A 15,431-nucleotide genomic window follows, 5' to 3' on the forward strand; every position below is an offset into this window, starting at 1 on the left:
CCCCCACCCCAAAAAAAACTTGCATTTTTATAAGCTTTGTAAGTCACCTGTTTTGGATATGCAATATAATCTTAAATTGTCATTTTGCTGTTTCATTTCAGCACCACCACCACCACCACCGAGACTGTAGAGCTGGAAGATCAGGAAACCCATCCTGTACTTCATCTGTATATTGTACAACACAGTGGCATCCAATAACTAATTTAATTTGAATTAATTATCTGAGGGCCTGCACAGAAAGTGTCCTCTGAGCTCTGACATCATCCTGTATATATCTATCACTGTTCCTTACGTATATCCCATGGGGAGGGGGACAGGGATATAAAATTGAATAAAATCCCGCCTCTGCTTCATGAATCACCCTCTCATAAACCCGAAATACTCAACAAACGTCAAACCTAACCAGACAGACGGTTAAGATAGACCTCGGAGCCCTTCAGGAAGATTTTAATCAAAGAGTAACCATGGTCACACGGACCACGAAGGGTACCCCAACTGACGCTGCTAATAATTTAACGCAAGCAAGTCTGCGAAAGTTATCAAGAGATTTCTGACATTCCCTGTTTTCAAAGATAACATTACTACTCAAAATTCCCCAGTAAACTCAAGGAAACGGTCCCTCACGGGCTGGGGCCTGGTATTTTCACAACAGCCCCTGTCAAGAGCCACAAAGAGCTAATAAGCATTCCCACTGGGGAAAGTCATTAATTAGGAGGGCTGCTTCAGATGTGCAGTCCCCGCAGAGAACCACTCGGACCCCTGCCTTTCGATTTCCCGGATCTCTGCATTTCAACCGAGCTCCCTCTGTTTGTTTTATTTATTTATTTATTTGGTCTGCATGCCAGGCTAACACAGAAACCCCCGGCCTCTCCCAGGCCAAGGGCTGTCTCATCACCTTACAGGTGGCACGGGCCTGAACACCCCCGCCCCACCCGCCCAGCGAGCAGAAACCTGCAGAAGTTTGGAAACCGAGGGTCCAGGAGGACCGCGGAGCCCAGAGGTCAGGCGGCGGCCGGGCCCGGCGGCGCCCGCAGGGAACCAAGATGGCCCTGAGCGGGCCCCACTGCGGCGGCGGCGGCGGCGGGGAGCCGGGCCGGGGCGCCGGGGCGCGGGGCCGAGGGGCCGAGGGGCGCAGGGCCGAGGGGCGCGGGGCCGGGACGACGACGCCGCCGCCGCCCTGGGCGGCCGGGACCCGCGGGCCAGGCCCCGGCCACCTCCCGCCGCCGCACCCTGGCCGCGCGTTCCCGGAAAGGCGGGCGGGGCGCGCCAGGTAAGCGGCGGTGGCGGCGGCGGGGGTGGCCGCGGGGGCGGGCCCGGGCCAGGTGGGCCCCCGCGGGCGGTCGGGACCCCGCCGGGCCGAGCGCGGGCGGAGGCCGCGGCCCGGGCCTGCGCGGCCCGCCGCCCGGAGCCAGGCCGAGCCGGGGGCGGCCGGCTCCGGGCGCGAAGCGGGGAGGGAGGGAGGCGGACCGGCGCGGGTGGCTCGGTGGCTTCCTCAGCCGGGTCCGGGGGCGTCCGTGGCCGCGGGGACAGGCCGCGACGACTCCGACGGCCGCGCCCGGGGGCCGGGGTCTCGGCGCCGCCGCCTTCCTTACCCTGCATGCTGCTGACGGCCGGGTGGCCGGGCGCCGGGGACCCCACGGGGCCCGGGGTGCCGCTGCCGCTGCCGCCCCCGGAGCCGCCGCCGCCGCTCGGGCTCGGAGCCGCCATTGTTGGGAGTGAGGAGCCGAGCGGCGCCGCGGCGGCTGCAATGCAGCAAGCTCGGCCTCTCGCACGGCCGAGGGGCGTGGCTAGCGCCCGCCTTGGGCACGCCCCCGGCACGCCCCCCTCCCGTCCCCGCCCGCGCCTGACGCGGAGCCGCACCAGATGCTGAGCGGCTGAGCGGCAGAACTGCCCAGGTCGCCGGTGCGGGACCCCAGAGGCCGGCAGAAGTCCTGCACCGGGGCTGCGGGCCCGCCGCGGAGCCTAGAGCGGTTTGCGGAGTGAGGAGTGTGTGCATTTGGGGTATGAAAGGGTACACAGCTTCTATCATTCCTACAGAGGTCTGTGACCCCAAAAGTTTAAGAAGCCCCTTGTTAGAATCTCAGAACCCAAAACCTGAATTGTAAAACTGAAAGGGATCGCAGAGCTCGTGCTTCTTGTCCAGTCTCTGACACGGCACTTCCAGAGGGGACTTGGCTCTACCTGTGGTTCCATGTGGAGCTCCCGCTAAGCCTTGCCTAACACCCTAACCCTACACTGCCCTGGGAGATCCTAAGGAATGCTACTGAAAGTACCGTCAGTGGACCCATCCCAAGAAGACTGAATCAGAATTTACATTTTAATAATATCCCCAGGTAATTTGTATGCACATTAAATTTGAAAAACAGTATCTTAAGCACGCAAGCTCCCTGGCCTCCCAAAATATATTATCTGTATCACTGACTTCCCCTAAATACACACTGGATTCTCTCCCCCACCTCTTCTACACCTTATAAGACCAGCCATATAAATTATATAATTTAAATATGAATTATATAAGATGGCAACTTCACAGAACAAAACCAAATTTCTTCCAGTGCTTGGCACAGAGACTGGTTTTAGGAAGGCAGCAGCTAAAAGAAAAAGAAAAAAAAAAGTCCTCTGTGAGGCTGGGGGTTTGTGGACCAACAGAAATGTAGTTGGAACAGTAAGGTATGGATCTCTGGACAGAGGTATGTCTCGTCTCTATATAGAATGACCAACTATACAATATGCCAAGTAGTCTGAACCATGGAGCTGGATGTTTCCTGCCCTTTGGAAGCACTGAGCCATCTATACCAGGACATCCTTCCACACAGACCTTATCTGTGCTGGAACTTCCTCGGGGCACCTTGGTAATGTCCCCTCCATCAACAGAAGCCTTGCCTGCTTGCTCTGAACTCAGCCTCAGCCATCATCTTGACTGCTCACAGGGGCTAGAGTTAGGGCTTAGGGAAAGTAAACTGGGAGAAAGTGAAGGCAAACTGAAGGTGAGAGCAGGTAGGTGTGCTTAAAAGTGGAGAGCCTCGCATTCCAGCCTGCCAGAACTCTCCTCTGAGGGCCTGGCTGGCAGAGTGACATCTCCATTTCCAGGTCATCATTAGAAACACTGCCAAATTCCCGTCTGGGAATCAGTATCCCAGATTGCTCTTCTTGGCCCTGGGGAACCATAAAAATGGGGTCCCCAGAAAGGAAATATAATCAGAACCTGGAAGGAAAGTGTCCCATCCAGGCTGTTCAGCCCAGAGTACAGGCTAAATACTCAATCTGCATCTTTGGCATGGTGCTGATGGGAAGAGTAGCAACAAATGACAGAGAAAAGGAGGAGCTGAGGCTCCCTAAATGCTCTTCTTTGGAGGTACAGATTGGAAGACAGCTTTCTTTCCTTTGAGGTTTATATTTTAATGCCTGGAGGGGTCAGTATCGAAAGTTAAATGAAATTCTTCTCTCAAAACATCAACACAACTTGCCAACAATTAACAAAGATTGATGCAAAAATATAGGGACCCCACCACCACCACCCCCAGGCAATAGTTTTGCACTTCCCTTGGCCTGACCACTTTAACATCCTGGGAAAAGGCATCAACAGCCTCATAGTTTTTTGGCAAACACACCAAATGTCATCATCAGACTCCAGATGCAGGATTCCCAGACACCAAATAGTTCTGAGAAATTTTCTGACACTTTATTCCAGTACCTGCCAGTAGATTTCACAACCAGTTCCTGCTGACTAAATGTCAGTGTTGTGTATGTCATCTCATTTCTCACTTGCAGTTCCTTGGGTTTTGGAGTGGTACCAAGAAATGACTTGGAAGACTTCTAGTCTCCCCACCTGCATCAGTACCATAAGTATCCCTCCCCCATTTTTTGATGTGGACAATTGATATACTTATAGTCTTATGTAAAGTGCTACTAATTCCTTTTTCCAATCATACATATTTCTTTTTTTCTTTTTTTTTTGGCGGTACGTGGGCCTCTCACTGTTGTGGCCTCTCCCATTGCGGAGCACAGGCTTCGGACGCGCAGGCTCAGCGGCCATGGCTCACGGGCCCAGCCACTCCGCGGCATGTGGGATCTTCCCGGAGCGGGGCACGAACCTGTGTCCCCTGCATCGGCAGGCGGACTCTCAACCACTGCGCCACCAGGGAAGCCCTATACATATTTCTTTAATAGAAACTTATTATTTAATAGAAATCCTAGAGGCAATACTAGAGATTAGTCAACTATTTAGTAGGAAAAAGTTTTCCAATATTATTTTAGATTATATAGGTTACATTTAAGATTGTTCAAGTAAGAAAAACATTGACCTGATACAGTTAAGTGAACTTGAATGAGGAAAATATATATAACAAATAAACCTAAAGGAAAACATTCCAACTAGGAAATTCATTCAGGAAAGTTGAATTAAAAGAGTAAATATATTGTGGAATCTAAAATATGAGACAAATGAATTTATTTACAAGACAGAAACAGACTCACAGACATAGGAAAGAAACTTATGGTTACCAAAGGAGAAAAGGGGTGGGGGAGGTATAAATTAGGAGTTTGGGATTAGCAGATACAAATGACTGTATATAAAATAGATAAACAACAAGGTCCTACTGTACAGCACAGGGAACTGTATTCAATATCCTGTAATAAATGATAATGGAAAAGAATATGAAAAAGAATATATATATATGTATATATATCTGAATCATGTTGCTGCACGCCACAAACTAACACAACATTGTAAATCAACTATACTTCAATGAAAAAGAAATTTTTAATTAAAAAAGTACTTTAAGGGCTTCCCTGGTGCTGCAGTGGTTGAGAGTCCGCCTGCTGATGCAGGGGACACGGGTTCGTGCCCCGGTCTGGGAAGATCCCACATGCCGCGGAGCGGCTGGCCCCGTGAGCCATGGCCGCTGAGCCTGTGTGTCCAGAGCCTGTGCTCCACAACGGGAGAGGCCACAACAGTGAGAGGCCCGCGTACCGCAAAAAAAAAAAAAAAAAGTACTTTAAGATAAAATGGGACAAAAAGAATCTAAAGAAAGCAGAAATAAAGGATGCTTTCAGACAAAAAAGAAGAGTAATATGTAACTAATTAGTTTTTTGTTTAATAATGCCTAATGCTGAGCTTGTAATAAAACGGACAGTATACTTGGATTGCTGTTAGTATTGTTAACTAGTGCATAAGAACCAGGGATAAGAACCATCAGGGACTCCCCCGGTGGCGCAGTGGTTAACAATCTGCCTGCCAATGCAGGGGACGCCGGTTGGAGCCCTGGTCTGGGAAGATCCCACATGCCGCGGAGCAACTAAGCCCGTGCGCCTCAGCTACCGAGCCTGCGCTCTAGAGCCCAAGAGCCACAACTACTGAGCACGCATACCACAACCACTGAAGCCTGCACGCCTAGAGCCTGTACTCCACAACAAGAGAAGCCACTGCAATGAGAAGCCCGCACACCACAGCGAGGAGTAACCCCCACTTGCCACTAGAGAAAGCCTGCACGCAGCAACAAAGACCCAACACAGCCAAAAATAAATTAATTAATTAATTTTTTTAAAAAACCATCAACTAGGTCTGAGTTTGGGCAAAAACAAGAAAGGATCTTGGTTTGTTCAAACTGATGAAGCTATGAGCTTTTTACTTTTTCTTATGCTCACATTTTTCTTATATATTTGTGTTTTATTGTTTCTTATAGACTGAATTGTGTCTCCCCTGCAAAAAAAATTTGTATGTTGAGGTCCTAACCCACAGTACCTCAGAATGTGACTGTATTTGGAGATAAGGCTTTAAAGAGGTAATTAAGGTAAAAGGAGGTCACATTGGGCCCTAATCCAATATGACTGGTGTCCTTATAAGGAGAACAGGACACACAGAGAGGAGGCTGTGTGAAGACACAGGGAGAAGACGGCCATCTACCAGCCGAGGAGAGAGGCCTGAGAAGAAGGCAACCCTGCTGACACGTTGATCTGGACTTCCAGCTTCCAGGATTGTGAGAAAATACATTTCTCTTGGTTAAGCCTCCCAGTCTGGGGTACTTTGTTATGACAGCCATAACAAACTCATACATGGTTCAAAATAATGAATCGCTTAAAAGAAGTACAGCTTTTTTAGTAATATACTAGTAGCTAGCATAATCCTTGGGGAGCCAAAAAGGCAATTAGGCAAAATATGTCTCAATAACCAGCAAATTCATGTTTATAAGAGCTCCTTGAGAAAAATCCCTAAAGGGGCCTGAAGTTCTTGGCTCTGTCCTGTAATGACTTTTCCTTCCCACTGGAGAGGATGGAAATAACAGAGTAAGGCCATTGCTATGAGCAATGTATGACGAGGTCAGAGTGACATCTACATACCCCCTGCTTAGAGCACCTTTGCTTAGAAATGTAGCTTGCTTGTTCTTCTTGATACATGTCTCAGTGGTTACATTAAGAGGACAGTTTTCTCTTCACATTCCAAATAAGGCAAAAATAAGCTGCAATTGGGTTTCACCTTAGGTCCCCAGTTTCAGTCTCTGAGAAAGTTAGAAGGGTCAGGCACCTCTATTTGGCTGTAACAATCATGTGATAGTCCTTACAAGGGCTCAGCAGTTGGCTTTGAGCAAAACCCATCTCCTGTCCATCCCCAAATCGCTGGGGGTTTAGGACCAGGCCATCCAATGGCCGATGTTGCCTCTGTGCAGGTTTCTGGATATTGGTTGAGCATTGCACTTAATTGGAAATGAAGGGAATGTGAGTTCATTCCATCAAAAGAACCAAAGTTCAGTCTGGTTCAGATAAAGGGAAATACCAATTTGACTATTAATAACTATATATGCATCTAGAGATTTATAGGAAAATGTTCATCACAACTTTATTTATAAGAATTTTTTTAAAAATGGAAATACCTCACTCTAAGTCACTACCACAGTGAGGTGTATTATTTTTTTATTTTTTTATTTTTTGCGGTACGCGGGCCTCTCACTGCTGTGGCCTCTCCCGTTGCAGAGCACAGGCTCCAGACACGCAGGCTCAGTGGCCATGGCTCACGGGCCCAGCCGCTCCGCGGCATGTGGGATCTTCCCGGACCGGGGCACGAACCCGTGTCCCCTGCATCGGCAGGCAGACTCAACCACTGCACCACCAGGGAAGCCCCAGTGAGGTGTATTATTGATAGTATTAACAGTGGTCTGACCAGATACAAATATATTCCAGAATGATACAATTCTCATCTGCCTGAACTACACCCAGAGCCTGTCCTCATCTTCTGTATTCTGTTGATCTATCCTCACTGTTTTTTAAAAAACAAAATGAGACTAAAATGGAAAAAAAAAAAGAGAGCGAGAGAGAGAACAGTGGGCACTTTTGTCGGGGAGAACAGGAAATTCAGCGTGATTGGCTGGGAAGGGGCCAGAGGAAACTTTCCTAAGGTAAAGGTGATGTTCTATGCCCTGATAGCAGTTTGGGTTACAGGAGTTTATGCATCTGTCAAAATGCAGCAAATACATGCTCAAGATTTGTGAATTTCAAAGTATGTAAATTATATATCAAAAGAAGAAACTGTGAACCAATCCTGAACTCAGGCTCATGATCTGAATGCTGAAGTCTTAAAGAGGACATGTCCTGATACCTGCAGTTTACTTTGAAATGCATCAGAAAAAAAAGATGGCTGAATGGAAGGTTAGAGGGATGGATAGACGGATAGATACGTGCTGAAACAAGCATAACAAAATGTTAATGCTAAACTCTAGGTAGTGGGTAGACCGAGGATAACTACAAGTTTTTTCAACTGTATGTTTGAATTTTTTCATAAGAAAATATTAGAAGAAAATGAAAAACACTATAAAACCAAAAAAAAACCACACAAAAATTAAACATATTGCTCAATTATATTGCCCTCGAGCAAAATTACAATCCAAGTAAACTAAGTATAAATGTCTAACTAATTTAATCCAATCGAATAGGTAGCTTATAAAACTCAGGACTTATTGAAACTTCTCATCTAAAAGAAAGGAATCACCTAGGGTAAAGCCACACAGGGTCCTCTTTGTGCAGGGGCATATGTTGACCGTGGACTTACGTGAGACCACAACAGGCATCTCTGGCTCACTCAAGGTTGTAGCATTTACTAATTACTTAGGGGAGGACATTGTGGGCTTTGTTTCATTTTTGGTTTTGCTTTTTAGATTAAGTAACATGATCTGGCTTCAATTTAAAAGCATTGTTTTTGTTTCATTGTGTGGGTTTTTTGGTAGCAGATTTATTGAGCTATAATGCACATATTATACAATTCACCCATTTGAAATGTACCGTTCAGTGGTTTTTAGTATATACACAGTTATGCAACCATAACAGGAGTCAAATTGAGACCATTCCCATCACCCCAGAAAGAAACTCCATACAATTTACGGTCACTTTCAACTGGCCCCGACCACCCCCAGCTCCGGCTCTAGGCAACCACTAATCTACTTTCTGTCGTCATAGATTTGCCTTTTCTAGGTGATAATATAGAACATGGCCTTTTGTATCCTACTGCTTTCAGCCAGCATAATATTTTTAAAGTTCGTCCATGTTGTAGCTTGTATTAGAACTTCACTCCTTTTCATGGCTGGATAATATGCCGTTGTGTACACCACATTGTGCTTATTCATTTGCCCATTGATGGACATCTTGGGTTGTTTCTACTTTTTGGCTATTATGAATGACGCTGCTGTGAACACTTGTGTACAAGTTTTTGCATAGGTTTTCAAATTTCTTGTGTACATGCCTAAAAGCAGAATTGTTGGATCACACAGTAACTCTGTGTTTAACCATTTGAGGAACTGCCAGACTCTCTTCCAAGGTAGCTACACCATTTTACATTTCCACCAGCAGTGTATGAATGTTCCAGCTTCTCCACATCTTAGGCAAACACATTATGATCTGTCTTTTTTATTAGAGCCACCTTTATGGTAACAGTGTATTTTGAGGCATTTCATCTATAATAGCCACTGAATTGGACATTGGCAGACACTGTATATTTTATAAACTTAAAATGAAATGTGTTCATTTCAAGAGGAACTACCACAACATGAATTCCTGTGACCATCGATGACTCACTTTTAGTACATTGGTCCATATCAAATCTACCAGTCAGAGCTCAAGGAAACTGTGCCCTTTTCTGAGAGGTACAATTTGTTGGCTTCCTCTAACCATCAGAAATCAGTAACTAAATTCTATTAGTAGTGGCTGAAGCATTTTATCAGCGACATAGATTAATTAAAAAATTAATGCTGGACACATAGGAAATTCTCTATTTTTGGAATATTGAAAAAAATTCAATTATTCAACAATAGGAATTAATAATAAAGTTATACACAGCACAAAAATATTAATGAGCAGGAGAGAAGACGTCACAAGAACAAAAAGTCTGATTGGGTTTTATAAAAGATAAAGTGGACACTTAGGAAAAATGCAACTTACCTTATATTAGTCAGATGTTAAGAGCTTCTCTAAGTCTAAATACACCTCTGAAAACTATACCTCATTATACCCCAGAAGCACTTCATATGTTTGTCTGTAATACATAAATATATATTTATTTATATATCTAAAGAACGTATGAACCAATAAATGAGCACCAGCAATGCAATAGAAAAAAAATGAATAAAAGATAAATAAATATAAATGGCTTCTAAACCAATGATTACAAATCTCGTTCATAATTATAGTAGTATGCATTTAAATAATAATGGTATATATTTTCCTTTAAAAATTGATAAATATATTTTTCTGTTGACATTTCTAACTTATGAACTACCTCAGACACAAGCTCCCATTAGTTCGAAGAAAGGTCGTATTTAAACTCAGTTCATTCATCTAAAGTCATTCTCTCCCTGATCTTGTCTTAGGTCGTAGATAAAGACAGCCTCTGATGGCTCACAAAACAGCCACATTTCAGTACCAATTTATTCTTTTAAATTAATTAATTAATTTATTTATTTATTTTTGGCTGCATTGGGTCTTCCTTGTGGTGCGCGGGCTTCTCAATGCAGTGGCTTCTCTTGTTGCAGAGCGTGGGCTCTAGGCACGGGGGCTTCAGTAGTTGTGGTACACGGACTCAGTAGTTGTGGCATGTGGACTCAGTAGTTGTGGCTCACGGGCTCCAGAGCGCAGGCTCAGTAGTTGTGGCGCACGGGCTTAGTTGCTCCGCGGCATGTGGGATCTCTTCCCTGACCAGGGCTCGAACCCGTGTCCCCTGCATTGGCAGGCGGATTCTTAACCACTGCACCACCAGGGAAGTCCCTCCAGTACCAATTTAGAGTTGTAAGACTTTCACATAATACTGCATCAAAATTTGTTATAAAGAACTAAAATTTCAAAAAGAACTAGAATTTTCCACTTCCTATCTGTCTTATTCATCTTTCCTTTCTCCATATAAGTGACTGGGCAACAGGATTTGGAGAAAGTCTTTTGGTAATAAACTTTTGGTAGCTTATGAATTGTGAATATTGTAAATGTAATACCTGATGAAAATTATTTAATATGTAGCTAAATTGAGCTTGATAGCTGTCCTTTTGTTGTTGCAACAAGCATTCTTTTATGAGTTACAAAGTATTTATTAGCATACATTTAAATTCTTTTAAGCAGTTTCATTTAAAAATTAATCAGAAACATAAATTATTTTTGAAAAGTCTGTTTTATAAAAAGATATGTTTTTTCCCTTATATATTCTATTTTACTTACACAAAATGTTTCTTTTCTTCTCTTTATTGAACAGAAGATATATGTACCGAGTTTCTATTCTCTGCTCAGGTTCTACTTGAATAGCAATGAATTGCAAGATACATAGATGATAAATCATGTAAGAATTTACTCAGTGAATATTTATTACTAGATCAATAAAGTAAAATTTTTGATAGTACTTTTTTTTACTTAAAAGTCTTTACTGGTTCCCTTTAAGCCTGAAAATAAAGTTTTGTTAAGCTACCCTCCCCATTTCTCTCTGCCTATTCTAACCTGTTCTAGACAGGTGCTACTGTAGAGCTTTCATGCCATTTTTGGTCTATTATGCCTTATTAAATCCAAGCCACATGTGCAGTCAAAGAAAAATGATATTCTTTTAGTCATTTCTAAACTACTCTCTCCTGATGTTACATATATAAGCCATGTTTTAGCAGGTTTTTTTTTCCCCTACCGTCTCACAAGTCTGTGTGTTAGAACTCAGGAATATATTTTTAGACAGTTTGGTGCAGTTCAGTGGTTTTCAGGAAGCCAAGTTAAGGGATTTCTTTGTTCTTTTCCCTCTCAGCCAGGCTGGAGCAAGGAGACATGAACTTAAAAGCTCAGGAATGTATGACGACACAGAGATGGGTAGCATTTGTCCTGGAGGACCACAGGACGCTGCAGGGACCTTAGGAGGACTCACATCACTGTTTCACGAGGTCCAAACGATGCCACTTGGATGTGGTTGCCTTGAACACAACTGTCCTCCGGCATCCATGCGTGGTCCGGGTGGTCCTAGGGGTGGCCCTGGAGGGCGACACAGGTTCACAGACAAGGTTGTCTACACCAGACCATGTCTCCTTGACTACATAAGTTTTCAGGTATGTGGTGGAAATCCAAGATCATTCTTCATGGAGAAAGAAGTCCAGATCCCAGTTTATAAGAAAGTGTATCCATGAGACAAGTGTCTTACTCTCCCAGATAGGTCTTGAAGATCTAACTCCTTCTTTCTCTTTTTTTCCCCCCTAGTGGACTCTGGTTGAGCTCTAGTGCTCACAAGTCATGAACCTTCCAGGACGGTCACAATTCAAATACTATGTTCCCAATTTTGGACCATGAGGTCTGAATTTGGGTCCTGAAAATACAGTTACAGTACACCTAGGCTAAATTCTTGTTGTCGCCCTTGACTGATTCCTTCATATTTCTCTCTTGGGAGCTGACCTGAATAACGGGTACCTGGGGAAGGACAGTTCCTAGACGCCTGGTGCCTGGTGGAGACAACGGACTGACAAGAACATGGCCAGTGCTGTGGGGGAGAAGGGCTCTGGGGGAGAAGGGCTCTGGTGAGGCAGTGCCCTCCCCAGGCTGCAGTGGTCAGCCTTGCCTCTTCCCCTGAAAGCCCTCCAACCCACTGGCCAGCTGAGCCCTCAGGCATCCCCAATGAGCTCTAAAACCCAGAATCCAAGGTGGGCATCATTAAACTACCATCTCCTCTGAATTCTGGAGAATATTACTGAGCAGTTCTGTTCAAACACCTTTGGAGACCAGGTTAAAGTCCTGGCAAATGTAGACAGACTTGATTTACAGGGATGGTCAGCGTATGTCATACACCATAAAAGGTGTTCCCATTCAAAATAAGAATTTAAAAACTGTGCTTGCCAAACGAAATACATGCCTCCAGTTTCCAGTGCCTGGTTTGGAGGGTCCACAGCAGCATCAGAGGAAAGAAGGGATCTTTGGTAAAATTCTGCAAGCTTTAATGAATACACTCTAAGCCTAATTCTTGGTATCCCAGCTTCTTCCAAGATGAGGTTGTGTTCTGTGCCCTTGGCCACATGCTGTTTCTTCTGCGCATCTCCATGGGCAGCCTGAATCTCTCTGCAGTGGCCCTCCGAGGCTTCCTAAAACACACTGCTGCTGCCAATTAACTTAATTTTCTCTCTGGTCTCCGAATACCACATAATGAATAGACTACATTCTGGAAAATAGGTTTTTTTGGTATTTTCTTTTAAACCCCAGTGTCTGGTTAATCCGAATCCTTTTCTCTCTGTGTGTTCCCCAATGTTCAGACCCTTTTTGTTAATTAGCAGTGACAGATGACTCACCGGTCTTGCTGGCTCCCCAGAGGAAGAAAAAGCTTGCTTCTTCTATTGATCTCAAGCCCTTCAAGAGTCACCAAATGCTCCTGGAAGCTTCTGTCACAGGGAGGAAAGTTCAATCTGAAAAAACCTGGGCAGTGGTCCAGCCATCCCTCGCATCTGACAGCAGGGACAGATGGGCCTCCCACAGCTCGATGCTGATGGGGTTTTCAGGAGCCCTGGCCATCAGAAAGAGGGAAACGTCACAGATTCAGCAAGGGCAGGGGCTGGCTGTCCAAAGCTGGGAGGGTCATCAGCTCAGCAAGAAATAAAACAGCTTGAAGGGAAGGAGGCCCAGAGAGGCCACAAGTGACCGTGTGGAAAACAGAAATCAGTAATAAGCATCAAGATGAAGCACCTAAGGGACCAAAGAAGGAGAATTCTGGGTGGTAGAATGTTTAAGGGAGTCTGAGGCCTCTTACTCAATCTCCCTGAAATTGTTTACCAGATAGAACTCTCCAAGCTTTAAAGGGCCCCTGGTCAGTTGATGGGATAAAGAATCATCTGTGCATCACACTAAGCGAAGTAAGTCAGAAAGAGAACAAATACCACATATCACTTGTATGTGGAATCTAAAATATGACACAAATCAACATATCTACAATACAGAAACAGACTCACAGACATAGAGAACAGATGTGTGGTTGCCAAGGGGCAGGGGGGTGGCGGAGGGATGGATTGGGAGTTTGGGATAAGCAGATATAAACTATTATATGTAGGATGGATAAACAACAAGGTCCTGTATAGCACAGAGAACTAGATTCAATATCCTGTGATAAACCATAATGGAAAAGAATATGAAAAAGAATGTGTGTATATTTATAACTGAATCACTTTGCTGAACAGCAGAAATTAACACAACATTGTAAATCAACTATACTTAAATAAAATTAAAAAAAAAAAAAAGAATCATCTATAGAATTCAGAAGTTTTCCAGTCTGTACCTGAAGGCAGGAGCTCTTTTTCTGGCACGAACAAAAGACGGATCAATTATACAGAGAGTCTTGACGAGGTGAGATCCCAGCTTTTAGTAAACTTTAGGCTCTGTGGTTGATACCCTATCTAGAACATGAAGATAATTTTCAGTGATGCTTAAGGTCATAGAATATCCTACCAGGTACTTTTTGGAATTTCTTAGTAGGCACATTTCTTCAAAAATCACTTAATTAATAGATGGTATTGAAAAAAGAAAATGTTTTGCCAATGATGTACTTTTTCCATTTGGAGGGTTTGTGAAGTTTCTTTTTTTATTTATGACAACCATTAAAACTAAGTGTTGGAAAAAAAAAAAAGTAAAGGTAGAACAAGACCTGAAAAATCTCTGTATAATTAGAGTATTAAATCAAGATTTGCTCAACTAATGAGGCCTGTTCCATCTCATTTTAAGTGGGAATTTTATTCAACAAATAAAATACATATTTTGAAATATTATTTTTTCATTCTTACCTCAGTCTTTGTTGACTTTTATATTCACATGTTTTACTATATAGAATATGTAGGCAAAATGATACATGTATATTATTTATTAATAAATACATATACAAATAGTGGCTCTCTAGCCTCAAAATAGTTTTACTGGTAAAGAGTGCTTGATCAAAAAGGTGTAGTGGGGACTTCCCTGGTGGCGCAGTGGTTGAGAGTCTGCCTGCCGATGCAGGGGACACGGGTTCGTGCCCCGGTCCGGGAAGATCCCACATGCCGCGGAGCGGCTGGGCCCGTGAGCTATGGCCGCTGAGCCTGCGCGTCTGGAGCCTGTGCTCTGCAACGGGAGAGGCCATAGCAGTGAGAGGCCCGTGTACCACAGGGAAAAAAAAAAAAAAAAAAGGTGTAGCGACCACTGCCCTAAATCAGGGCTTCTCAAATGTGGCTGCACAGCAGACTCACACAGAAGGCATGTTAAGCCCAGATTTCTTGCCTTCTCCTCTAATTAGGTTCTCTGAGAAGTGGAGCCTGGAAATACAGTTTTTAAGCAAACTTCCAAAATGATACTTTTGGCACTGGTCTGAGGAGAAGCACTACAATACACAGTTAATAATAAATAATTGTCTCAACTCATACTTCAAGAGCCTAACAGACCTAGTTAGTGGCCAAAACTTTTATGGTTAGGAATGATGATCACATATCACAAGGAGAAAGGTGACAGTTTATAAAGAAGTTATTAAACTGCCAAGTGTAACTTCCATATCAAGAACCATCTATCAGAATTAGAGTTTTCAACCTGAAGTCCGTGGGTTCCAAGGATGCACTTCAGGGCTCTGTGAACTCCCTGAATCTGCATGCAAAATTTTGTATATAGATACGTATGTGCACTTTCCTTGTGAAAAGATTTATAGCTTCCATCAGATTCACAGAGGGCTCCGTGGCCCAATTAAAGCTCTCAAATTACTGTTATCTTCCTTGGATGTTGATCAGCTAAAAACTTACATGCTGAAGATAAAAACTCATCATCTTCCCTTTCCAAACCAGCTCACCTCTTGAATTTCTTAGAAGCAAAACACCTTGGTGTTGGAAGTAACACCCTCTGCAAGTGTCTCTCTAAATGTTTCTGACAAATTGTTACCCATGTTCTGCTCAGGAACTCAAAAAAGAGCTTTGTTACACAAGCCACCTTCAGAAACTTCCAGCTGG

General features: G+C 44.1%; 1 protein-coding gene across 4 annotated transcripts in view; it reads right to left on the reverse strand.

Moving 5' to 3' along the window:
- The window catches only part of MAP2K4 (mitogen-activated protein kinase kinase 4), a 104,587-nt gene extending 102,825 nt beyond the window's left edge, over nt 1–1,762 (reverse strand). For all 4 annotated transcript variants that reach the window (XR_013824976.1, XR_013824977.1, XM_079903893.1 and 1 more), the window contains exon 1: nt 1,593–1,762. Coding sequence is in view for 2 of the 4 variants with exons in the window: in XM_079903893.1 (XP_079760019.1) it covers nt 1,593–1,707 (115 nt within the window). In the remaining 2 variants the exon portion in view is untranslated. The remainder of the gene's footprint in view (nt 1–1,592) is intronic.
- Nucleotides 1,763–15,431: the final 13,669 nt, after the last annotated feature.

The sequence above is a fragment of the Stenella coeruleoalba genome, assembly GCF_951394435.1.
Source record: "Stenella coeruleoalba genome assembly, chromosome: 19".
NCBI classification, from domain to species: domain Eukaryota; kingdom Metazoa; phylum Chordata; class Mammalia; order Artiodactyla; family Delphinidae; genus Stenella; species Stenella coeruleoalba.